Below are 27,491 nucleotides of genomic sequence, written 5' to 3' on the forward strand. Positions count from 1 at the left end.
GACACACTTTACCTACACGCAGTCCTGTCAAACAGCTTGCAAACGTAAATTTTCATCATAGGTGCCCTTTAATGCAATTGCATAAATGTTGGCAAAAATGTGTATTTATATTGAAGTGTAATATTTGACCCTCATTTCCTTTCAGAAAATTCTTTTGCAATAGATGCAAAAAAAATCACACTCAGACTCCACCTGTTAAAATGCTAAAATTTTACCGCAGTGGCATTTAAGCAAAAAGTCACACTCTTTGTTCACAGGTTTCCATATGGTCGGCAACAGATTTATTTTTTTAATTATATATTTTTCTTTCATGTAAATTATGTACTATTATGGTGCATTTTTTAACGTTTTGCCTGTGGAGATTTTAGTTGCTTTTTGTTTTTTCTTGTGTTCTGCTTTTGAGTACTGCAGCCCCAATGGATTAAAATGACGTTATCGATACGTACCCCTGTATACATATCTAGAGATTGCAAAATATGTCCTAAAAAGTACTTTTTTTTTTAAGTGTTTTTTTTCGCGAATCCAAAAGAGGCTACTGTGTATGCTTTTTCAAATATCAAATTTCTCTCGCAAGAGCCATTCAGGCCTGCTCTTTTCGCGTGAATTTACTAGAGGCCGCTGTCAACTGTATGACCGACCAACTGACCAATCCCCCCCCCCAGAATTGTATCCAGGAGTATGTATTGACAATGAGCATGTATTGCAAAGTATGAGTGTTGACATGGATGTCATTGTTTGTATGTATGAGTGATTGTTTAGTTTTTTTAATGATATTCTAATATATATATATATATATATATATATATATATATATATATGTATGTGTGTGTGTGTGTGTGTGTGTGTGTGTGTGTGTGTGTGTGTGTGTGTGTAAATATAAATATAAATGTATTATAATGCATCAAAATTAGTGCTGATTCCGATAACTGACTTATTTAAGACTTTAGTAATAATAATAATAAACCAGCTTAGCTTCTTAAATGAATAAAGAATAAGGCATTTGTGTGAGAAATAAGACAAGTGTCATTATGTAAGCAAAATTAAAGGGTTAAATCCTTAAAACAAATACATTTTTCAAATTTGTCATGAGTATCAGGGGCGAACTGGCCATAGGGACCTCCACCCCCTCCCCCCCCCCCCCCCCCATCACTCACTCAACAATTGCCAAACCACCAAATGTGCACAAATACGCTTCTTGTCTGTAAGTCAGTCTTAAAAATATTTCATCAAGAAATTTTCACGTTTAAAATAATATTTTAATAATTTTTGGGCCAAACTTTTTTTTAATTTAGACAGGTTTTATATCGCAATACCTAATAGCTGACTGTACATCATCTGAGTGATAATGCTGCCAGAATCAAGTGACTAAATAAATTAATGCAGCTCATTCAAGCTGTATAATGCAAAAAATTCTCATTGAATGAACACAGCTGATTTACATCTGATTTGTGGATTTGCTATTAGAAAGGAAGCCACATAAGAGTCTGAATTCTGTCTGAAAGGCACAGAATATGTATTGTTGTTTCTCTGATGTCTGCGCTCTGAGGATTGTGAGTAAGTTAAACTGAACCCGGCTTGGCACTGCAGGATCAGTGAAGATGCATGTGCATTGGAGAAACTGTATCTCATGCATACTGTAGTGTGTTGTACTGTACAGTGTCCTCTTCGTATCATGCCTTGATTATGCTTGTTTCAGGACAGTAGGCCAGCGCTTTACTGCAGGAGACTCAAACTTTCTTCTGCTTCTTCTGTTTTCAGCTTCTTTTCAGTGTTCAGCATTTAGAGTGTCTATTTTTTATCCGTCTGTAAAGTTATATTTTAAAGTTGGCTTTTTGTGCTGATATTTTATAAATTCGACAGCACAAACAGTTTCCTGCCATTTCAGCTAAATCTTACATAAGTGCTGTGCATTTGCTTGAGAATCAGTGATAGAAAGGAAACATTACTGCTGTTGGCACTGATGGTTTTGGGAAGGACCATGGAAACTTTGCATTCCACAAAGATTCTTTAGATTTTAAAATGAAATTGTATTGTAGCATTTTGTAGGGAGGCAAAATGGTGCTGCTGTGAAAAAATATATATTTCTAATGTTTTTTTTTTTTTTTTTTACTATTAATACAAAATAAAAGTAATGTGAAGTGATGTGAAGTGTTGGTTAGCAAATAACTTTCTCCAACTGAATGATGACAAATGTAAATTCATTGTTTTTGGTCAAAATGGTTTGGATTCTAATGACCGTCTGTCATTGCTTCCTGGAAAAATGCATTCCTCTGTAACAACTTTTAGAGTTGTCGGCGCCAATAGCCTAGTGGTTAGTGCATCGAGACATAGCACTGAGGTGCTCGCACCGACTCGAGTTCGATTCCCGTCTCAAGGTCATTTGCTGATCCTTCCCCTAATTCTGCTCCCCACAATTTCCTGTCTCTATATCTCCACTGTCCAATCAATAAAGGTGAAAACCCCTAAAAAAAAAATAATAATAATAGAAAAGTTTTGGTGTTATTTTTGACTCTGAGTTTAAATTTGACCACCAAATTAATGCGGCTGTCAAAAATAGTTTCTTGCCAAGTTTGTTTATGCTTTTATCTCTTCTCATCTAGATTATTGCAATGCATTGTATCTGGGTGTGAGTTAGACCTCTCTCTCCCGTCTGCAGCTGGTCTAGAACTCAGCTGCCAGGCTATTAACAGGCACAAAAAAGGAGAGCACATCACACCTGTACTGGTTTCCCTACACTGGCTACCAATCCAATTCAGTACAAGTACTGTTGAATGTTTTTAAATCCCTCTATGGCCCCTGAGTATATTTCTGAGCTAATTAATATACACCAACCCGTGAGATCTCTTCTCTCTAAGGATCGACTCTATTTGCAAGTTCCACGATCATGCTTGAAATGTCGAGGTGATAGAGCTTTTTCAGTAAGAACATCTCCTACTATGGAGTCTTTATAAAGGTCACTGATAACACACTTATTTTCTTTAGCTTTTAATCATGTGTTGTGAGTTTATGTACTTTGGTTCTTTGTACGTTTGAATGTATATGTGTTTTTATGTACAGCACTTTAGTACCCATTGTGGTTGGTTGAAAGTGCTCTAGAATAAATTGAGTTGAGTTGAGTAATGTAAAAGAAGACCCCTAATTTAAAAGGGAATAACTCAAAAGAAAAAAATAAGACAGAAATAAACAATCTAACATTGTTTTAAGATAAATAAGCATTAATTTAGCACCAAATTGATAAATTAAATGTAATTAAAATAACCTAATAATTGTTTCGGGAGATCTAAGTGGTTAGCACTGTTGCCTCACAACAAGAAGGTCATTGGCATTTCTGTGTGGAGTTTGCATGTTCTCCCTATATTCGAGTGGGATTCCTCCAGGTGCTCTGGTTTCTCCCACAGTCCAATCACATGTGCGATAGGTGAATTGATTAAACTGAATTGTCATAGTGTATGTGTGAATGAGAGTGTATGGATCCCCAGTACTGGTTTGCAGCTGAAAGGGCAACCGCTGTGTAAAACATATGTTGGATAAGTTGCCAGTTCATTCTGCTGTGGAAATGAAACAAATAATAGTAAAAATAAATGTAAATGATAAAATGTGATTAAAGTAAATATGTAAATAAGTGATTAAATATGGAGCGGGTAAAATTAAATAATGTAACTTCACATCAAATATTTTTTTAATAATATTTTAGACCCATTTAAAAAAGGGTCTTTATGAAAGAAATTATAGCAGAGCCTTTCACACATTAGGATGGGGGTCTCGCATGAGGTTGTTCATGTGATGGTCTGTAGCGTCTTTGAACAGCTGGTCAAACTCTCTATGCAGTCCAGTGACCTTTTCCTGAATCTGAATCTGCTTTCAGGGCACAATATAATTGAGAGAGTGAGAGTAGAAATGCAGCTCAGCTCTGAATTCAGAAGTCATTTCAGTCGAAGTGAGTTTTTAATAGTCTGTATAATGAGGATGGGGCTGTCAGACGCATTGATCTAAATGATCCTGAAGGACTTTCATCTTTTTTCCTCTATTTTTTTTCTTTTTACCTCTGCTGTACTGTCAAGATAACTGAGAGGTAATAATTTAATCTTACGCATATAATAACGTTCCCTCTTAAAACTGATTTCACTGTGAATTTGTTCTTGCTTTATTTGAGTGAACTTTAAAGTGTTTTAACTTACAGAAAGTTCCCATTTAAAAAAAAAACGCAAGTGAACTTAGTAAATATGAACTAACACCAAAGAGCTTAGAATGACCAAGAGGCGACACTCAATAGAACGTTCCATTGCAACAGCAACAGCCCCGGATTCCGCTATTTTGGAGTGAAAGGGATTGGCTGCCCATGGGATCTTATTGCTATTGCGATGGCAAGCAGCTGCTTTGTTTATTATTTATTTATTTAAAAAGCGCATTAAAGCTGAGATACAACCATAAAAGACAACAATACAACACTTACTATCACAATCATCAGCACTTTTAATAGTTTATTTTACAGACTTATGTTGTTCTATTGGAATTTTCATTCCAAAATGGCCGCGCTATTTAGTGTTTCCCAAATCGCTCTAGAGTGTCACGTCGTGGTGATTCTATTCTATTTGCTAACACAGAAGAATAACTATTTTAATTTAAAGATAAACAAATTATCCATGTATCAATTACAAAAATGGTGCTGTGAAAGCACAGAATTATTTTAAAGGTGCAGTATGTAAGTTTGACACCCAGTGGTTGAACCAGGCAATGCACCCTTGGTTCAAAACACACGCAAGAGCAGGTTGCCAGACTGACGACACTAACAAAGGCTGATTTAAATCGTGTTCTAAATAATTTTTTCCATATTAACATTTTTGTCCTAACCAACATCTAAAATATATGAAGTGGAACAGAAAACTGACAATGATCACTTTATTTGCTTTATGCAGTGTTAAATGCTAATAATGTGAGTTTGAATGCCATTTTACATGACATTTATTGCCATACTACTGAAAGCAGCAGCAGGCAGTTTACCTCAGATCTTAAAAATAAAACAAGCTGCTTGAAATTGAACTTCAGAACTGTGTATGTAAATTTATTAAGGGGACGTACATTTAATGAAGAGGCTTAATATGTATTAATTAGATTGTAAACCTTACTATTTTAGTGGAGTGCAGTAAGTGCACTAGTCTGCTTCTGAATGGCTGTGTTTAAATTTCTGTCATGTTTCGTTTGGTGCAAACAGCCCTGTTGGTTATCACTGCAAATCTCGTCACATAGCATGTTGTTTGGACACAGTGTTACAATGTAACCTGCTCACCTAATGTTTACGTTTGTGATATTTATATTATTTGCTAATTAATTAACACTTCATGTCGAACTCTGAATCTGTGTTTCATTTCGGAGTCTGATACTGTCCAACAGAGGTCGCATTTGGCGATGCATGCTTTGAGAACCTTCATGACTGAATGAATCACACCAAGACATCTTAGGGTGCTGAAATATAATTGGCTAAACTGGCATTGGCCGGGTTAAAGGGACCAAAACAAAGCACATTTACAAAGCAGAATATCTGACTTTAGCATAGTTTTTCAGATAAAGAAGCATGTTCACTTGGCATGTTTCCTAAATATTTGCAATCATACCATAGTATTTTTATGCTTTAGAAAATTTTAAAACTTACATACAGCACCTTTAAATATGCAAATGTCATTAGGTATGTTTTCTGGAAGAATTATATGTCATCTATTAGGACTTTACTATTTTACCTGAGAAATCCATTTAAATGACGAAGCATTTCATCAGATGAAAAGTGTGAACTTTGTAGCCAACAAATAATACACCTGCTTCCTTTTCTGTGGTTTACTTTCAAGATGCTGATTATACACACTTTTACGATCCTCATCCAACAATGAGAAGCACTTTGATCCTAAATATATTCTAACCCCTCGAAGGCTCATCGCAATATTAATAGCTTTATTAATACAAGTCGAAAAGCTCTGCAAGCTCTAATTAAATGAGCCTGGGAAATGAAAATATAAAAAGAAGACTTCTTCATATTAAAAAAAGGAAAAGGGATTTTTAATGATCTGCTCTGGTTGCTTACAGGACCTTGCACTTGACACACGTCTCAAAGCTCACATGTTCCCTCATTAGTGCTGCAGTTTGTTGATGCCCCAAAACTGCTCCGTAGCAACTCACAACCAACAGAAACCTTCAGTCTGAAAGTGCAAATTCACCCAAATGTGCTAAAAGTTATTATTTACTCAGTTATGAAGGCACACATGATCCATATTGGCCCTTATGCTTTCTCTAATTGTGAATCTGCAGTATTGTATAATAAAAATGTAGCACGTAACACACAAGACCAACACACATCAGGCAAGCATGATTGAGCCAACGCGCACATGTGAATAAAGTTTAAAGGCACCATATGGAAAACTGTAAATACGAATAACATAATGGAAATGACATGAGGCTCAAACGCCATTGTTTCCTTATATAGCTCTCATTTACATAAAATACTAAAGAAAAATACAAAAAACACTGACTGTAAGTGACACTCTGAATCACTATTATGCATGCCCCAACAGCATTTTACTAGCCACAACGTTTCCTGGTTAGCATAGGTTATGTTTAAAAGTCCCAGTTTGAAAAGAATTATTATAAATGTGGGACTCTTATTTTGAAAATTTTAGCACATCTGGTTCCATCGTCCCAATGTTTTTTGGTGCGATTTGAGTAAAATTTCTTAAATGAGGTGTATGGTTAATAAGAATTGAAGAAATTTTCACATTTTATCGAGTAACAGAACTAGCACACTGTCTTGTCAAAGCATCACAGAGACATTATGTAACTTGAGGATGCTGGACAACAGGGTTGAGGATCCTCGTGCAGTTTTTAATTAATAAGAGTAGTCAGGCAGGCAATGGTCATTCACAGAGGCAAACAGGTTAATCCAGCTGTGAAAAATGCATACATGGAGAGACTAAACCAGAAACTGCTTCATAAAGTTACAGGGTAATAACCAGCATGACTCAGCAATGTCTGTAAGTGTGTGTGCTGTTTATCAAGTCTGTGTAATCAGGTCTTGAGCACCTACCAGCTGTGTGTGTGTGTAATCAAAGGAGAACTGGAACAGGTGTGATTGTGTGGTACATGACAGGATTTGTAGTTTCTTTTGGGGCAGATCTGTAGTTCTCCAGCGATCTGAATGGACTAGATCGCTAGTTATTGAGACAAATATTTTGTTTAACTGTATCTTTTAATAGTTTAATGTTTATATTATGTATTTCCGTGTATGATTGTAATGAGACAACAAACACATGCTATGTTTAATCAAAGTCCCTTTAAGCAAAGTTATTTCTCTTGGCGGCCATCTTTGAAACGCCTCTCTGGCAGTATACTTAGGCATTCTGTCAGTATGGGAAAACATCAAATTGTCCAAGCTTACGATTACATTAAAATCAAACCTAATCTGCATTTTTTCAGGGTGCCAAAGTTAATGCTGAGATTCCATTGTGTTTGTTGACCACAGAAAATGTTGTAAAAGCACACGTCTGGTCTGAGATTTTCCCCCGTCTCTAGCAATCAATGATTGGCTTCCATACTAGTAGGTGGGGCTTCTGTCGCCACATTGTCTATTACACTTTTCTCCATTCAAACTATATAACTCTCATATCTTCTTGGTTTAATGCAGTGCATGAATTGTGTCATATCATTCAGTTTTTACTGTGATTTTACTGGATGAAAAAAAATTGTATATCCATGTTTTATGATACACTTCATAAGCTTGATCATCATTCAGATGTTGTGATAATAGTATGAGTTTACCTGGAGGTTAATATTAATTCTTGCCCTTGTTTTTACATACATTAAACCCACAAAATGCAACTCTAAATACATCTATATTAATCTCTTTTGTCAATTAAAGTCCTAATTTAGTAAATATTTCACCCCCATCACAAAACTCAGGAGCAAACTAGGACATCAGGTTGCTTACAGAGCTCACCTTCTCCTTGCTTATGTGACTTTCTCCAACACCTCAGTAGAAATAATTGTCATTTGACAAGGCATCTACTCATTTTGTTAAAATGTTGTTTAGCATCTGAAGTATGATTAATTGCATGCATTTATTTTAGAGAACATCATGCTGTTTGAATATCAGTGACTGACTTGAGCTGCAGGAGCATCAGAGCAGAACTCATTAATATTCATGACCCTTACAAATATGGTAAAAACAGAGCATATTATTTATATAGACGATTTCCAGTGTTGTAAATGGACATATAAAACCATTTCAGGCGATTTTTTTGCATTTATAGTTCACATATCATCTATTTAAATATGACAAAACAATGTAAACATATTATTTAAGTGCTTTCTATGGCACCTTTAAATCTATTCATCATGTAAAGTGATCCTGTCTATTCAGGGGACTTAAACTGTTAAACAGCTCAGATTTTTAAACTGTGTTTTGGGTGAACAGACTTTCAGTATACTTTTTTCCTCACAGACTTTATTCAAAATATCTTCATTGTGTTGCTGTTATGATGAACAAATTGCTTTTAGGCTTGGGTTGACATGAGGGTGAGTAACGAATTATATAATTTTATATTTGAGATGAACAAATCCTTAAAAGTGTCCTTGCTTAATAAAATTATTTATTTCTGTCGATGAATGTAGATGTTCTGGGGGTCAATTGAGTTTTTAATGTAATATAAAACATAAGAGCAAACTTTGTGATTAAAAATAACTATATTCTTATCAATATTAAGCCATGATGTAACCGTTTTCCCTGTTTTTGTGAAAAGACAAGCAAAAATGTTTAACTATCACCTTATCTTGTGCATAGTGTAAACTATGTTCACCCACCAAGTTTAGCAGTGTGTTGTCTTCATATATAGATTGGACAGAGTACACCTCTTAGAAATGGCTTTTGATATGTTTGAAGTGCACCTCAGAGGATGTTTTTTTTTAATGTATTTTTTTATTGTGAAACCTCTCAGAGTTGCAATTACTAGCTTACTTATTAAAGAGTTTGCAATAATACACAGAGCCACTAATGATGCTCGAGCTGCTCCTGCTGGTTGTCAAGGTTCTGTTGTGAAAGTTTTTTAATGATTGACTGGTTCCATATTGATAGAAACATCATCACTGAACCAGAGATAAAAGACACCAAACAAGCTTCAAATCCACAGACAGGAAACCCCTCTTCTTCATAATGTGGTATGATGGGTTAATTTATTGTCTTCAAATAAAAAAGCCTAAAATCTAAAAAACAGCATTACTAATCATTTTTGTTGAAGCATTCATTTATTAAAGGGCACCTATCACGAAAATCATCTTTTGTAACCTGTTTTGACAGAACTGTGTGTATGGTGTAGTGTGTGCCACGGTCATATTGGAGTGATTTAAAGACAAAAAGTCTCTTTTTTTGAAATTCCCTGATGTTAAAATAGGATCCAAAGGTCCTCCGAAATGTTAAGTAATTGATTGACAGCTGTGTATTAACGTCTCCGTAGTAACGCGTATAACCATATCAACAAGACAGGATGTGCGCAAAGCAACTGGGATTGAAAGATTTGTTTAGCTCTCTGTGATCATCAGTCATCATCAAATGTGATCAAGACAGAGTTTTACAAGTTTAAAACGCTTTTGAAACAGTGCATGCTTTTAAGGAATTACAGCGATTTTACCATCTTTACTTTATCATTACAGCCATATGTCAGTACAATTATAAAAGTTTTCTGGTTTCTTAACACAATATACACAACGACACTGTTTCCGACGAGAGCCAGCAGAAAAATCACCGTGTACACGATAACAAACGTAGTTTTGGCGCCAGCGGGCAACTCCAGGATGTAAACCAGCGGCTCGATCTGGTACGTCTCGATGAACTTCTGACGGGTAAGCTCGTTTGAAGCAAAATCCCAGTTTGTGGAAGTTAAATCAGGTTTATTTTGTACATCAACATAACAAATATCCATACAGCAGTGGATATTAACGTGTATCCTGTCACATTTGCTGTGCAAAAACAGTGCAAAGTTAAATGAGCAAGCTGTGTGTGTGTGTGTGTGTGTGTGTGTGTGTGTGTGTTTTTGCGTGCATGAACTTTGTAATAGCATTGTGTGTGACTCATCGTTGCAGAAAGGCTTGAATTAACTTCACAACAAATACAACAAATAATCATTGAGAAAGTTCTTACTGTAGTATTTCTCAAAATCATCTGCTTCCTTCATGTCTGACACTGTGCTGTTTATCAGATGCAGCTGAGGCGGAGATCGAGGCACACTATGACAGGAATGTTGAAAGGTGGGCGGGGAGAACCAGCAATAAAGGCACAGGCCACAAGTGTTCAGAGCAGAAAATCCCAATATTCTGAAAGGTATAATAAACAATCTGATGAGTGTTTTGAGCTTAAACTTTACAGACACATTCTGGAGACACAAAAGACTTATCTTAAATTTTGAAAAAGGGGTAAAATAGGTGCAATTTAAACCATGTAAAGATACAGAAAAGTCAGTTTTGTTTGAGGGTCAGTAAATTAGTGGTTGTTGGTAGCCACATTTGTCTTTTTAAAATGAAGAATTACATTGTTGCAACCTAGTCCATCCCGGGTGAGTTGTTACAGTTGCTGTGTATAATGCAACAATTAAGCAGATTGATGAAATAATATTCAATTCAAGTTTGTTTGTACCGAGCAGGGGTGCCCAAAATTTTCTTATGAAGGAACAAAATCTAAACTTGACTGATAGGTGTGGGCCAAAGGTAAATATACCAAACTAATACATCAAAATTTTCATGAGTAATTTCCTAATTTGTTTCTTAATATTTAAAATTAAGTTATATTAATTAATGCACTATATAAAATATATGAATTTAAATGAATTTATTACAGTGAAAGCATTAACAATCCCAGTAATAACACCATGGAATTCAATGCTGAATACACCAAAGACTGCACCCGCCATTGTCCTCTATCCATCGAGTGACAGTATTTACATTTTTAAAAATTTGATTCATTTACAAAACAAAAGAAATGACAAAACAAACAAACAAACAAACAAACAAACAAACAAACAAACAAACAAACAAACAAACAAACAAACAAAAGGTTAAATTGAATTGCCCCATCATTCTCACTTTCTTCTCAAACGGGAGGGTGAGCCAAATCAAAGGTTAGCATGGTTAGTGGGCATCTCTGGTATAGAGCTTTTCACAATAATTACTTCAAAGTTTTACTGCTATCTTTTAAAAAACTGCTTAATGCAAAGCAGCATTACAAAAGGTGCACGTTATTCGTTATTGCATTGCAATCACAATCAGAAAGGTTAAGGTTATTAGTTAACATACCTTTTAGTTACTACTAACTTTAACCATTTCAGATATCTACACTATACAATTTATGCAAGAAATATTTTAAGAACAAAGTGAACAATTTAAACATAATTACTTTATTTATAGGTTTATACTTTATAAATACCCTTCAGTTTGCAATGATTTTTATGCAAGGAACAATATGAGTTCTGCTTATTTTTCAGTGTTTGATAAGTAACGCTACTTCAGGGGCGGACTGGGACTAAGAATCAGCCATGGCACTGTAGCCACACCAGCCCACATTACCACACCGACACAGCCCCATCCACGGACACGCACATTCGCTGCTTATATTGGTGTACAGATGGTAAAATTATATAAGCAGTAACATATTTAAGAGATATTTAAACATTTAATGTATGTGACCCAGCTGAGGGAACCAGCGAACTTAATGCTGTGAGGCAACAGCGCTACCCACTGCGCCACTGCACTGCCCCCTTTCGAGACTAGTTCAGTTCATTTGATGTATTTGGCATTGTCTGACTTGACTGCCTTTCTCTTTTTATGGTCTATCTCTATCAATTTGTTGCACTCACTGTGTGTTTGACATCCTTGCCAGATTTTGATTATGTTTGCATAACCTCTGATTGGGTCGGCCCATCTCGAAACCAGCCGGTCGTTGCCGATTGGGCCTGTGCTTAACATTGATTAATATTCTTACTATTATCATAATCATCATCATAATATTCACATCTTGCAAGAGATAAAAGCTGCTTACATGTAAAAAAACAATACATATGAAAAAATAAATAAAAAAAATAGCTGACCGGCCCACATTTAAAAGATGTTCCGGCCTTTCTGGCAATTGCCAGAATTGCCAGATGGCCAGTCCGCCCCTGCGCTACTTACTTCATAAATGAATTGTTTATAAGGACTATTATTAACTTCTCTGAATGGAAAAGGATGGGTTGTTGCTTGAACACGTCAAATCATACTAAATCTATTGAGTTATCTTATGGAGTGCAATAGCGCGTCTCTCATGTTTCCATGGTTTCAAAGTGCTCTCTGAAAGCAGCCGATGACTCTCACAAAGAATGACAGTAAAGTTCCTTGATATTTTGGCCTAGAAAATAATCACTTTTCATTTGCTGTTGATGTTTTTACACAATGTAACTACAGAAGACCTGAGCTTTAAAACTGTCTAAGCTCTTTTTCAATGGAATGCTTATGTGCTGATGTGATTCAATTAATTATGCTAAGCTGAGCTAAAAGTGACCTCGTCAGAACAACAAAATCTACTGAATGGGTTCAAAAATGGTTCAAGTCAACTGTTTAACTCTAGGAGACTTAAAAGAGAGAATAAGTAGATAGTTCCTTTAGGCCGGGACTGTATGTCTTCTTTAAATTGGGGCATTTAAGCAGCTTTTATAAAAATGGTTTAGAAAAACATGTTACCAGTGTACATCTTGAGATGAAATAAGCCTTGTATTTTAAGATCTAACTGCTAGTTATTTTCAATTTAGACAGCTCAAATGTGCAATTTAGTCTAGGATAGCCTTAAGCCTTGTCTGTATGATTTACTCTGTGTGTGTGTGTGTGTGTGTGTGTGTGTGTGTGTGTGTGTGTGTGCGTGTGCGTGTGTGTGTGTGCGTGTGTGTGCGTGTGTGTGCGTGTGTGTGGTTTATTTCTTTTGTAACTTTAAACAGTATAACAAATATGATACATATGTCAGGGTAGATGTGTGTACTGTATTTAATAAGGCTTCAGTCAACTTAACATTTTTTACAATTTGGCAAATGTAAATGGAAGATCCTGGGGTGCACCTTTTATTGGTCCAGAACAGACAACATCTGACAGATTATCACAGGGGCACTTCTGTCTGTATTAAGCTTTATACGCATAAAGAAAGAGAAATGTACCAAGTTCCAAATTAAGATCCCCACCACAAAGAGCCATATGTGGATTTGCAGTTAGCATAAGTGCCTAGCATCAAATTAAACATAGACAAATGGCTAAAGAGTTTTTATTTCCAATTACTACCCCTGTTAGGGTAACACCGAATAGGAAATTTAGGAAATTAATTTAAATTTCTTTAAGCTGTATAGGATCAAACAGATATGAATTCAGACTCCAGCTTGTGTCTTGCATCTTGAGCATAATTTTGTTTAATTTTTTCTTTCATATAAACATGCCTTCTTTGATGATTTGGTTTAGGAGATCGAAATGAATATTGAATAAGTGCCAGATGACCACAAAATGTAGTGATGACAAATCTACGGTGAGCTTTGACTGAAGCTGATGTAAACTGCTTCTAATTTAGAGGTGAGCTGATTAAGAAGTAGATTTTTACAATGAGACAAAAACAGATCAACCAACTAAAAATCTCAATAAAAGAATTAAAATAAAGTATTGATAAATAAAGAATAAGTAAATAAAAATAAATAAAATGAATACTATAGAACACAGTCAAGATGATATCTTGTTTATTTCCAAGTACTATTTTGAACATTTTAAATGTAATGTCAATGTAAAGTTTTGAATCTTTAATGCAAGAATCTGTTTTTAAACTCACAATTTGCAATTTACTTTGTAAAAATATTTAATCATATCCATTATTATTATTATTATTATTATTATTATTATTATGGTGTCACAGGGGCGCAGTGGGTTGCACAATCACCTCAAGGCAAGGAGGTCGCTGGTTCGATTCCCCCCACAGTCCAGAGTCATGTGGTAGACGTGAATTGGGTAAGCTTAATTAACCGTTGTGAATGAGTGTGTATGGGTGTTTCCCAGTGATGGGTTGCAGTTGGAAGGGCATCTGCGACATAAAGCGTGATGGATAATTTTGCAGTTCGTTCCGCTGTGGCCACCCTAATTAATAAAGGGACTAAGCCGAAAAGAAAATAATTGAATGAATTATTAATATTATTATTATTATGACTATTAATTAATTATTTTATTTTAGATTTTTTTATTTGACTTTTCTATTTTATTTGATTTAGTTAATAGTACAATACAGTACTTGTTTTAGGTATTTGCTTGTTTTCTTGATTTATATGTTGTATTTTTTAATATTTGTGTTATTATATACTCAAAAAATTATAATTCGATCAAACTACTTATTTAAAATGGGCTAAAATAACACAGAGGCAACACGGTGGCTCAGTGATTAGCACCTGAGGTCACTGGTTCAAGGTCCAGCTAGTTCAAGTCCTGACTGGACCAGATGGCACTTCTGTGTGGAATTTGCTTCTTCTTGTGTTTGCGTGGGTTTCCTCCGAGTGCTCCGGTTTCCCCCACAGTCCAAAGACATGCAGTAGGTGAACTGAATAAACTAAATTGGCAGTAGTGTGGGTGTTTCCCAATACTGGATTGCGGCTGTAAGAGCATCCACTGTGTAAAACATGTGCTAGATAAGTTGGCAGTTCATTCCGCTGTGGCGACCTCTGACGAATAAAGGGACTAAGCTGAAGGAAAATGAATGAAACACCACAATTCTTGAGTTTTTTTGGGGACAACTTAATTTTTTATGTTGTCTCAACACAAACTGAAGTTTTGTGATTATCCATACTGTTTTTTGATTTTTATGCTGCCTCTTAATGAGATCTGTCTTTAAATGAATTTAGCTGATTAAATTAAGGTTATTGTTTTTATTATTTCATTTTTATAGCAACTAACAGTTGTAATAATGACGACAATTATGTTATTAGTAGTTTACATTGTCATTGAATTATATTTATAGGCTTTATTCCGTATTTTCTTTACCTATTTAATTTCGTTTGTTTTTTATTAAATAAACAAATTGTAACCTGGGCTACATCTCATCCATTCTTGAAGTGTCGAATTCCAGTGATTCGTTTTCAAACTCAGTGTGTTGTACAGCGTGTTTAGACAGCGAGTGTGAAATACTCAAACAGGTGTAGAGACACAGCCGATGTGTCAGAAGAAATACTCCGCATACTCCTGCTGCTGATTCAGTGTGAAGAGGCGCGAAGAGCAGAACTGACTAACAACAGCTGTAAAACTTTGATTTCTTTCTGGTCCCATTTCAAAGACGAGCATTATACATGGGGGATAAGAAGATTACTCCTGAAGTGCTGGAGCAACTACTGCAGTTTTACAATCTTACCCGTCAGGAGTTCATCGAGACGTACCAGATCGAGCCGCTGGTTTACATCCCGGAGTTGCCCGCTGGCGCCAAAACTACGTTTGTTATCGTGTACACGGTGATTTTTCTGCTGGCTCTCGTCGGAAACAGTGTCGTTGTGTATATTGTGTTAAGAAAGCGAGGGATTCAGACCGCCACAAATATCTTCATCTGCTCTCTAGCCGTCAGCGACCTGCTCATCTCTTTCTTCTGCATCCCATTCACTCTCCTGCAGAACATCTCTTCTGAATGGTTCGGCGGTGAGTATCACTTAAAACGGTGCATCGCTGTGATGTTGTTGTCGTTGAAAACTTTTAGGGTTGATTTCATTCTAATTAATCTGTTAAATGATGATGATGAAATAATGACTGATTGATGAATTTGATAACTACTAGGCTATTCCAGTGTCTTAATGATAGGGTAGTTCATGGTATTGATCAAATAATAATAGCCATATCATAAAATGTTTTTCATTTTTTTTTCAACCCGTTTTATTATAAAAACAGCTTGAAAATATTCTGATGTAGTGTGTATTTATTTATTTATTTGCAGCTGATAACCATGGCTTCCTCATAGTAAATTTCTTAGATGATGTGGATAATCATAATTAATATCAAGTGTTCTGTTCTGTACTGTTAATCATGTGATGGTTTGTTGAATTACACACATGCACACACACACACACACACTTATGCATTCTGCATGTTTGTTATGGCTCTCTGACAGACAACATTGCTCCACTCCCTTTCCCTAAGGAAATACTAACAATGTAATACTCACAACAAAGCCAATATCAGAATTTAATTTGAGGTAAATTCAATCCATTAAATCTTCACAAATATTAGATATTAAATATTAGAATGTAGATTCTTGATGACTGTTTTCACATTATTACTCACAAATCTTGCTTTGGTTGTAAAAGAATTAATTTCAATCCAAGTTTCTTTGTTTATGTATGTGTATGTGTATGTATATATATATATATATATATATATATATATATATATATATATATATATATATATATATATATATATATATATATATATCACTTTTCACAATAACTACTTTTTAAAAGCAGCTTTACAATCATTGCACATTATTACATTACAGAATAATTAAGGAGTTGTCAGTATATAAACTTATTTCTAGAGATGCTCCAATCAGGATTTTTGCAGCCGATACCGAGTACCAATGCCATGTCATGGTGATCAGTCAATAGTACCAATTCTGATGCTTTAAGCTTTATAATGCATAAAGCATGTCACTCTAAATATAGTACTTAAGTGGAGATCTTGCCTTACCTAAGAGAATAAATTAAAGATGTTGCATATAATTCCTTAAACACATCTTTCATAACCATTTAGTGTGGACATACCATGGTCAGAAGCAGCGTTACAGACAATAATAGATAAAACAGATTAGAAAAATCACTAACAAAGCAATTTGGAAACACTGCAAATGGTGGAAGAAGAATTCAATATCTCAGTGAAGTTTGGAGCGCATATTTGATGCATAAGAAGCAGTGGTGTAAAGTAAACAATTACAAATACTGTAGTTAAGTAGTTTTGCTCAGGAATTGTGATTTTCTAAGTAGTTTTTTTAAAATGAGTACTTTTACTTTCCCTCGAGGACATTTTTAGTGCAGTAGTGTTACTTTTACTCCATTACTTTCCTTTAACTTGCTGTCACTACTTTATTTTTCCTTGTCTACGGGGATTAGAAAAATCAGTCCTGCAAGTCTAATCAAATCGCACATAGAAGGTAAATCGCATCATAATGAACAACCTCAAGACATGGGCGATTTATAATAGCAACAAACTGTTTGGAAGCATTAAAAGTGTCCAAGAAGCTGTCCAAAATCTGTACACACATCTACCAAGAGACAGTTTAAATGCATGTCACTGATGAGAAGATGACGGATGTTTACTGTATGATGACCTAAACGGCCTTAAACACCCAGAAGGCACAAGACGTCAACATAACCCCAGATTGATATTTTACTCCAATTTCATGGGGACATTGCGTTTTGTTTGGTAATGCATTTTGTGTTGAACCCACCGTCAGGCCAACGATGTCAATGTCCAACCTAAAAGCTACCAAATTTGTTTTAATGTATGTAACAGTAATGATGTTGCAGCTTGATGTTGTGTGGACGTTAACATTATGACGTCTATCAGATGTTGGATTTGGGTTACCATACTTGACAAATAAATAACAATATCTGACATCAATGACGTTGGTTTAAGTTGTTGGCTCGACGTTGAATTTTGGTCCCTTTCTAACACAACCTAAAATCAACCAAATATCAACATCATTTAATGGGGCATGCTGGATAGACATTGAATTTTGGTCACCTGACATCACCACCTAAATCTAACCTGATTTTAATGTCTTATGATGTTGTGTGCCTTCTGAGTAATCCCTAAATGCACTACAGAATGTAAAGTTTACATACAAATTATATGTAAATGCATTAGCTTTTCACAATACTCACTACTCACTACTCACTACTCTTTAGTACTTAAATGTCTACTACTACTAACTACTTTACTATACTTGCACTACATTTTTAGGCAAGTAATGGTACTTTTACTTAAGTATGATTTTTCAGTACTCTTTTCACCACTGATAAGAAGTTAAAATGCACACCTATAAATCCATTACTTCTTTACTAAAAGGAAATAGGTCCATAAACTACTGTTTATTACAATAATTAATTTTATTAAATATTCAATTTTTTTTTTTTTTTTTTTGCTGATATTTGCAGCCAAAAGTTTCAATGAACTTGCAATATTTTTGAAAATACAGAACTTTCAATTGTGATATGTAAAATAGATTTCAGTTCTTACATGTCCTCTGCTTATATACTCATAAATAAACAATTGGGATCAGTTCATGAGATCGGCCAGATTAGTGAGTACCGATCAATACTGGTCTCGGCCAGTCGATTGGAGCATCTCTGCTTTTTGGTTTATATAAAAAATTAAATTGAGATTCCACAGTATATAGTGTCCTTTCAAAAGAAATAATATTTACATGCAATAATAATACATGTTATTATAATGTAGTAAAAATGCAATGATGTGTATTTGTGTAATATGTGTTTGTTGTCTTTGAAGTTCTTTATTAATTCAATAAAAACAAAAGTCTGAGAAGGTTGACTTTTGCTTGCAGGTGTGCTGGTGTGTAAAACTGTCCCGTTTGTTCAGACCACTGCTGTAGTGACCGGCATCCTCACAATGACCTGCATCGCTGTGGAAAGATACCAGGGCATCGTACATCCTCTGAAAATCAAAAGACAATGCACCCCACAAAGAGCATATCGAATGCTGGGTGTGTAGTTTTTCACAACCATTACCCTTCCATTGTTTATTCACATTTTATTCAGTTTGGCAGTATTTGATCATGCATCTGTGCATAAAGCACCTCAATAATGGAGTTTCATTCTCTGTTAGGGGTTGTCTGGATCGCAGCCATGATGGTTGGATCACCAATGCTTTTTGTTCAACAATTAGAGGTACTCTTTGGATTATTTGGCTGAAATGTTCCATTTGAACCTTTTTTCATTCAAAACATCTCTGTCCAAACATTAGTTTGTATTCAGTCACTGGCACCGCAGCACCGATGTGCACATTTTTATGGGTGCATTACCATTACAAAAAGATTACTCCAGGTTTCACTTGTTTATGCAAAACAAAATTTATGCAAGTGCAGTGGTTTCTATCAACAATGCTGACTATCAATTTACGAGGATGATTAAAAAATAGAAAAAAAAAACTGTCATCGTTTTTTCATCTGCACCTTTATTTCTTCTGTTTAGCACAAAAGGATATTTTGAAAAATAAGGATAAGCCCATGGTTGGTTCCCTATGACTTTCATTGCAGAAAAACAAAAAATCAAAAACCTTTGTTTCTATTTGAATGTATATTTCTCTTTTCTTTTTTAATATTGTGTGTAATGTGAACACAAGTTGATAAAATTGGCTTGATTAATTAAATTTGCTGCAGATTTATATCACCCAGAATGCTTTGCATAGTACTGGATGATGAAATGAATGGTGCATCCAAAATTGCATAATGTCTGAGTAAAAAAAAAAAATTCTGTTAATTAACAGTTTCTGTATTTTGTGATTCACAAGTGTTTTCCATTTATTGATGGTTGTGAATTGAATTATAGGACCTTGACCTCATTTTCTGTCAAAATTTAATATTAAAAATTCAACTCTACAGTTAAACCAAATGACTTTTATTGACATTTTAGTAGTTTGAAATAATATAATATATAAAAAAATTATATGGAGAGAAATAAGTTTGCAAATACAACAGAAAATGGACTAGCAGTTTATTACAAGCTTTTTGCAGCTTAATATCCAACACCAACCGAGACAATATTCATTCATTGACGGCTTGTCGGCTTAAGTCCCTTTATTAATCCGGGGTCGCCACAGCTGAATGAACCGGCAACTTATCCAGCAAGTTTTTACGCAGCGGATGCCCTTCCAGCCGCAACTTATCTCTGGGAAACATCCACACACACATTTACACACACACTCATACACTTCGGAAAATTTAGCCTACCCAATTCACCTGTACCGCATGTCTTTGGACTGTGGGGGAAACCGGAGCACCCAGAGGAAACCCAAACGAATGCAGGGAGAACATGCAAACTCCACACAGAAATGCCAACTGTGCCGAGGCTCGACCGAGCGCCTTTCTTGCTGTGAGGCGACAGCACTACCTACTGCGCCACTGCTTCGACCCATCCAGACAATATATCACTTTAAACTAGTAAAAATGTTAACAAAAGTATTTTTTCAGTTTTCAAGGTTAAAAGCTGTTGGAAGAAACATCAAGGTCTTATAATTCAATTCAAGAGCACAAATAAATGAAGGATTTTTTTTTTCACAGTGTAGGTAGTAAATTTGAATTTTAAATAATAAAAACGTATAAAAATTATACTGTATTTAGTACAGAAATTAACATATTTTTTATTTTATTTATTTTTATTATTGGTAATGATGATTGGTAAATGATTGGTAATGAATCATAAAGAGCCTTTACTATATAAAGAAACTATTTATAAATTGTTATATTAAAAAAATGCTCTTTAGATTTTTAAATGTTCTTCAGACTAAGATTTTTATTTCTTTTTTGAACTTTTTTTTTTAAAGACTGAAGAAAAATCTGATCCTGAACATAATTACAAATTTTATGCAGAATTGTTTTTAAATATTTTTAGTGAAAGGAAATACATATTAGTATTAATCATACAAATTCTAAATGATTAAAAACAATGATAATAATTGTTACTAATAACACACCTAATCTATTATGTTGTTCGAACAAAAGCATTAGAAGTTGTCTTAACTTAACCTGGGGATACTCATCCTGAGGCCTCTAGAGATTATGCAGCGCTATTGATGAGATCCACAGCCTGTGAAGAAATGATGTCAAGGTATCCATAATCCTGGATCAGGCCATATCCGGAGCATATATGGAGGAGTGGAGAGCATGAGACTGATTCCTGAAAGACCCCAGTGACAGACGAGTCTTTTTGGGCCAGCCTGAACACACGCTGCTGACCTACTCACACCTGCAGCTTCTCCATGATGGACGTCTAGCTTTCTCCAGCCTGCAGCACCTAGATTGCAGGTCTGCACAAGAGGTTTGGCCAGAAGAGAAATGGTCATGCCCAACTGAGCCTGGTTTCTCTCTAGGTTTTTTTTCCTTCACTTTCGTCAATTGGGGAAGTTTGTTTCTCGTCACTGTCACCACTGGCTTGCTTGGATTGGGACTTCGGTGTTTGGACTTTAAGCAGTAAAATTTAAACCACACTGAACTGAACTCACCTAATTTAAACTTCAACTCCGAAAACTGGACTGACACAGCTTCAATTTACTAGAACTTCTATCTTAAGCTGCTTTGACACAATCCACAAAGCAAAAGCGCTATAGAAATAAACATAAATTGAATTGAATTAACTCAGATTGATAAAAACTTCTGTGTTCATTTTTGAAACAAAGCACGAGTTATTTACAATGTAAAAGCTGTCATGTCTTTATAAAATCATTCACATGATAATTTTGCATGCCACAGCTATATTACTAATGTTTTTCATACGTGCTAATTTGTTACATCTCTTCTGTCTACTCTATGTGCAGGTGAAATATGACTTTCTGTATGATAACCATCATGTGTGCTGTCAGGAGCGCTGGAGGTCGAGTGCCCACAGGAAACGATATGCAACATTCATCCTAGTATTCCTCTTTCTGCTGCCTCTCGCAGCCATGCTCATACTCTACACCAGAATCGGGATTGAGCTCTGGATCCGCAAACAAGTTGGAGACTCTTCAGTCCTCAATGCTATGAATCAAAGGGAGGTCAGCAAAATAGCCAGGTAATTGCTATCTCAGGCCATATAGGTCAATAAAATATTAAATAACCAAAAATAATGCAAACTTTTCACTATATTCTGACTTTAAATTGATATACGGAATTTCTAACATAATTCAACTAATTCTGAATAGGTAAAGACAAGGAAGATTAGGATTTTAGCCATATTAAACACACAACTGAGAGTGAATTGATGCATATTTTACAAAATTTAATTGCAAATGATTATTTCCTAACTAGTTGTAGTCCCATGTAGTTATAGACCTGGATATTCTCTCACCATTCTGTTGCTTTAGGCTTTATAAAAATCTGGTCTCTAGTGTTAAAAACATGGGTTTGGCCTTGGTCTGTTAAATAAATAACTGATTCTTGTCTATTATATGTTTTTTAATAGATAATGGGCTGAATACTGTGATAATAGGCTGAATATCAACACAACACAGGTTGTATCGGGTCAAAACTGCAGTGTTAAAGTAAAAAACTCACAGATTAGTCGCACCGATTGTAAGCTGGTGTGCAAACAACATATTTTTCATTTAAAACCTTAACTATGTGTATTGTACTAATAAAACTTTGTTTTGAAGCAGTATTTGGAAATTGGCAAAAAAAAAAAGGGTATGTCTTTGTACTTAAGAACTATAAGGAAAACTATGAATAATGGTGATCGTTCATTTAAAGTTATTGATTTTAATAGAAACTAAATATTTAAATAAATAGGTTTCTTGTAAAATGTGCATCAAAGGGAGAGGGTGGAGCTAAAGATTTTTGACATTCTTCGATCGTTCACTGATTGGGGGACTTTTCTGTACAGCATCTTGGGTACAGTGTTTTTATTATTATTTTTTTTTCTTTTTGAAAAAATTGTTAAACTGATGCAAAAGGGGTTTAACAAACACATATACAAGTGATTAACAATCTCTGAAAGGGTTCCAATGCATCCTGGAACACATGGAAAAATATTTACCAGTTTTCCAATCCTTGAAATCATGCAACATGAAGTTTTGTTTTAAATTAATTTGCATTTTTTCATCATATTTTGAGAAAGTGATGCAACCATCCTTCAATAAAGGTCATCATTTGCTTCATTCCTAAATGAATGCGTGCTTTGAATTAATAGTTTTAAAGAATGACTCACTATAAGATCATTAATTTTCATTTTCTTTAATAATAATATTATATTTTACTGACTTTATTGTTATTAATTGTTTGAATAATTGATAATTTGACATTTATCGATAAATATTTGCATATTTGTTCAACTGTGCTCAAAATGAAGAGTTTAACAATAGAAGCTCAGTCTTTTTGTCTAATTTGGTAGTTTTTCTTAAAGGACTATATTACTTTATATTGATTCTAATCTTTTAATCCTGTTGAAATTAAATGGAAATTGAAATTGATATCTAAAAGAATGAGTGGTAAATCTGTCCTTACATCAGGTCTGTTATTAAATGTCTGTCAGTTAGTTAAAATATATTTCCATATGAAAAATAAAGGATCATTTTGTTACTTCCACAGATCAGTTATTGTCATCTGTTTCAGAGAAGTACCATTGGAATATACACTCACCGGCCACTTTATTAGGTACACCTATCCAACCGCTCATAAGTCAAATTTTTAATCAGCCAATCCCATGACAGGAACTCAATGCATTTAGGCATGCTTAAACAATTCAAACCAAGCATCAGAATGTGGAAAAAAAATTATTTAAGTGACCTTGAACATGGCATCGTTGTTGGTGCCAGACCAGCTGGTCTGAGAATTTCAGAAACTGCTGATCTACTATGATTTTCAAGCACAACCATCACAAGGGTTTACAGAGAAAGGTCCAAAAAGAGAGAATATCCAGTGAGCAGCAGTTCTGTGTGCGCAAATGCCTCGTTGATGCCAGAGGTCAGAGAAGAATGGTCAGACAGGTTCGAGCTGATAGAAAGGCAACAATAACTCAAATAACCACACCGTTACAACCGAGGTATGCAGAAGAGCATCTCTAAATGCGCAACACATCGAACCTTGAGGCGGATGGACTACAGCAACAGAAGACCACACCGGGTGTCACTCTTGTCAGCTAAGAACAGGAACCTGAGATTACAATTCGCACAGGCTCACCAAAATCGGACAATAGAAGATTGGAAAAACGTTGGCTGGTCTGATGTGTCTCGATTTCTGCTGCTACATTCGGATGGTAGAGTCAGAATTTGGCATAAACAGCATAAAAGCATGGATTCATCCTGCCTTGTATCAAGGGTTCAGGCTGCTGGTGGTGTTGTAATGGTGTGAGGGATATTATCTTGGCACTCTTTAGACCCATTAGTACCAATTGAGCATTGTGTCAATGCCACAGCCTAGCTGAGTATTGTTGCTGACCATGTCCATCCCTTTATAACCACAGTGTACCCATCGTCTGATGGCTAATGTAGCGCCATGTCATGAAGCACGAATCATCTCAGACTGGTTTCTTGAACATGACTGCTCAAATGGCTCAAATAGCTTTGATATCTGGTGGAGCGCGAGATTTGCATCATGGATGTGGAGCCAAAAAATGAGCAACTGCATGATGCTATCATGTCAATATGGATCAAAATCTCTAAGAAATATTTCCAGCGCCTTGTTGAATCTATGCCACAAAGGATTAAGGCAGTTCTGAAGGCAAAAGGGGCTCCAACCAGGTAATAGTAAGGTGTACCTAATAAAGTGGCCGGTAAGTGTAAGTGTTAGCATATATCAGATAGAAAATACACAACTGTACGTAAATGATGTACCTAATCCCTCTTTATGCTTCAGAAAGAAGCGAAGAGCAATCAAGATGATGGTCACCATTGTCGTGCTGTTTACTGTCTGCTGGGCTCCCTTTCATACAGTTCACATCCTGTTTGAGTACAGTAAGAACATTTCAGTGTTCAGTAAAATATCTGTGCATTTTACAGTCCTCTTAACTCTCCTGTTTACTTGTTTTTGTTTTCAGGTTACCTGAACAAGAAGTATGATGACGTCACAGTTAATATGATTATAGCTGTCGCACAGGCCATAGGCTTTTCAAATTCATTCAACAATCCCATTATCTATGCTTTTATGAATGAAAACTTCCAGAAGAACTGCATGTCCACGCTTTCTGTTTGCATTAGGAGGTCCAGCCACCGTGTGGACGTAAAGGACAAATCAAAAGTGCTTTTTTGTAAGTCTGCCAGGCAAGATGAAGAGATCTCCGTCATGCCTAGAATACATATAATCGATCAGGTGCAATACGCAAGATCAAACATGCGAACGTCTATGTCATTTCTAGAGGAGAGAATGTCTGTGGAGAACAATAGGATGCATGCAGGATGTATTAGAGACTGATCTATAATTATATACATCTATGTATATATCAAATGTTTTAAAAAGAAGTTTCTCATGATAACCAGGGCTGCATTTATTTCACTAAAAATACTGTAAAAACAACACAAATATTGAGAAATATTACTACACTAACAGTAACTCAAACTATTTTTATTATATTTTAAAAAAATAATGTATTCCTGTGAAAGCAAAGCTGAAAGATGAGCAGCCTTCATCAGAGTTTCAGTATCACGTGATCCTTCAGAAATCCTTCAAATACACTGATTTTCTCAAGGGACTTTTCTTAGGATGTTAAAAAAGTTGTCCTACTTAATATATTTGTGGAAATTGTGATGCTTTTTGATCATCTGTGTCAAAAGATCAAATCTGACATGAAAATAATCTGTAATAATATTTATATCTTTACTATCAGTTTTATGTTTGTAGTAACATTAACAAGGTCATAATTAAATATATTTAAAATAAGCAATATTAAATCAGTAAATCTAGCTAATTTTGTTGTGTCATTTTTGACCCACCCAGTGTGTTACTTTCGTCCCTTGCCGATGGGGTCAAAAGTAACAATGTGCTACTTTTGAAGTGAAGTAATATTGGAGGTGTTCTAACACCTGGTTTTAAGTCACCTCTCTTGTGAGCTAGTAACCACAGCAAAAATAAATTTCTGTTAAAAACATTATCTTTTAAAAAGAGGTTTTTATGAAAAACGTTGGGTGATACAGTGGCTTAGTGGTTAGCACTGTCGCCTCACAGCATGAAGGATGCTGGTTCGAGTCCTGCCTGGGTCAGTTGGCATTTTTGTGTGGAGTTTACATGTTCTCCTGTTGGTGTGGGTTTTCTCTGGGTGCTCCAGTTTCAAGTTTCAAGCTCAGTCCAAAGACATGCGCTATATGAATATGAATTGGGTAAGCTAAATTGACCGTAGTGTATGTGTGTGAAGGAGAGTGTATGGATGTTTTCCAGTACTAGGTTGCAGCTGGAAGGCCATCCGCTGTGTAAAACATATGCTGGATAAGTTAGCCGTTCATTCCTTTGTGGCGACCCCTGATGAATAAATAAATAAGCTGAAGGAAAATTAATGAAAAATGTTACTTTCGTCCCGCTCTCCCCTAATATTATTACTACAATCAAACCTGATTGTATATATATATATATATATATATATATATATATATATATATATATATATATATATATATATATATATATATATATATATATATATATATATATATATATATATATATATATATATATATACTTGACTATCAGTTTTTAACAATTTAAAACATCTTTCTAGTTATTTTAAACTTTTAAATCATTACAACCCTTTACAGAATTGTTAAGAATTTTAACAAAAAAGGAGACATGCATGTTAATTTTTAATACTCTCCTGAGAAAGACATGTCATATGAAGCATGTTTACATATAGTACAACAGACAGAATGATAGTTTCTTTAATACTGGAAGTGACCTGGATGAGACTCTTTTTGCATAGAGATGGTTGATTGGAGTGTTGTTTATTTTGAACTGCCTGGTGTTCTTTAGAAAAATCTGGAAAATATTTTCAAGGGTTTTTTTAATAGCAAATTTTCTGCATTCTGAACTATATGTATACATTTTTATGTGGAAAAACCTTACATGGACAGTACTGCAAAAAAAAACAAACAAAAAAAAACATTGCATTTATATTAATGTATTATATTTATGATGATTATAATATAATAAACTAATGTATATAATTTGATGCCAGGTCTCTGCTGTGTAAATAAAATGCTCCACCCATACAGTTTTTATTTTTGCATATTGCAATGATTAACGCACTATACTTTTAAATAAATGCTACACTGCACTGTTCTCATTGTCGTGTCTCTTTGGTTTCCGCTGTCTCTGTCGATAATTTAAAATTGTTTAATACTGTAAATGTGTAAATTTACATCCTGCATAAAAGTAAAAAGCAAATAGCAAATAAACAGAAATAAGTGTTCGCGACTGACACCTAACGTTAGCTTTAGACATTTGAATTTTCACAGCGTCTAACAATACTACCTGTTTCCTAAATCGTTCGAGATTTTCATAAAGCATGTAACTGACAACAAGTTATAAATAAGAGTATTTTCATTTTAACCAGTCGTAAAAATGTATGTGCGTGTATTGGTCTTCAGGTTATTACACATATTTACGTGTAATATATAACGTATATGTATTTACGAATACATATTTTACGATCATTAATTTTTTTCTAACATACCTTTAAATCTTACGTGTAGAACCAAAATATGTATAAACCGTTTTTGTAACTTGGCATTGCTTTACAGTCAGGCAG

The 27,491-nt window shown here is 34.9% G+C and overlaps 2 protein-coding genes and 1 long non-coding RNA gene across 4 annotated transcripts in view; 2 read left to right on the top strand and 1 right to left on the bottom strand.

The window, feature by feature from the left end:
- pald1b (phosphatase domain containing paladin 1b) overlaps nucleotides 1–14,034 on the top strand; it is a 45,195-nt gene extending 31,161 nt beyond the window's left edge. The window contains exons 21-22 of the transcript XR_012388576.1: nucleotides 13,501–13,608; nucleotides 13,943–14,034. The gene's annotated coding sequence lies outside the window, so the exon portion shown is untranslated. The remainder of the gene's footprint in view (nucleotides 1–13,500; nucleotides 13,609–13,942) is intronic.
- Nucleotides 14,035–15,086: 1,052 nt separating this feature from the next.
- qrfpra (pyroglutamylated RFamide peptide receptor a) lies at nucleotides 15,087–25,834 on the top strand. Of its 2 annotated transcripts, none has more exons than XR_012388776.1 (6): nucleotides 15,087–15,696; nucleotides 18,614–18,772; nucleotides 18,895–18,956; nucleotides 21,601–21,836; nucleotides 23,348–24,711; nucleotides 24,795–25,654. XR_012388776.1 is itself a non-coding variant. In XM_021480868.3 (6 exons), the coding sequence occupies exons 1-6, from the start codon at nucleotides 15,357–15,359 to the stop codon at nucleotides 25,166–25,168; spliced, it is 1,269 nt and encodes a 422-aa protein (XP_021336543.1). In that variant the 5' UTR covers nucleotides 15,087–15,356; the 3' UTR covers nucleotides 25,169–25,834. The 2 variants fall into 2 exon arrangements, 1 of the variants encoding a protein (XP_021336543.1); XM_021480868.3 differs by having other exon boundaries at nucleotides 24,614–24,711; nucleotides 24,795–25,834.
- LOC141377021 (uncharacterized) lies at nucleotides 22,687–27,474 on the bottom strand. Its single transcript, XR_012388777.1, has 3 exons — nucleotides 27,417–27,474; nucleotides 24,800–25,043; nucleotides 22,687–24,698 (listed from the first exon to the last, which is right to left on the bottom strand). It is a non-coding gene; the product is annotated as an uncharacterized lncRNA (long non-coding RNA).
- Nucleotides 27,475–27,491: the final 17 nt, after the last annotated feature.

The sequence above is a fragment of the Danio rerio genome, chromosome 13 (genome assembly GCF_049306965.1).
Source record: "Danio rerio strain Tuebingen ecotype United States chromosome 13, GRCz12tu, whole genome shotgun sequence".
Lineage (NCBI taxonomy): Eukaryota > Metazoa > Chordata > Actinopteri > Cypriniformes > Danionidae > Danio > Danio rerio.

Bases quoted from the DNA above. Each gene is read 5' to 3' on its own strand.
- qrfpra (XM_021480868.3), top strand. From the start codon at position 15,357: ATGGGGGATAAGAAGATTACTCCTGAAGTGCTGGAGCAACTACTGCAG. The intron at 18,773-18,894 runs GTGTGTAGTTTT...ATTCTCTGTTAG, and splicing joins AAGAGCATATCGAATGCTGG to GGGTTGTCTGGATCGCAGCC. The intron at 24,712-24,794 runs GTAAGAACATTT...TTTTGTTTTCAG, and splicing joins TCACATCCTGTTTGAGTACA to GTTACCTGAACAAGAAGTAT.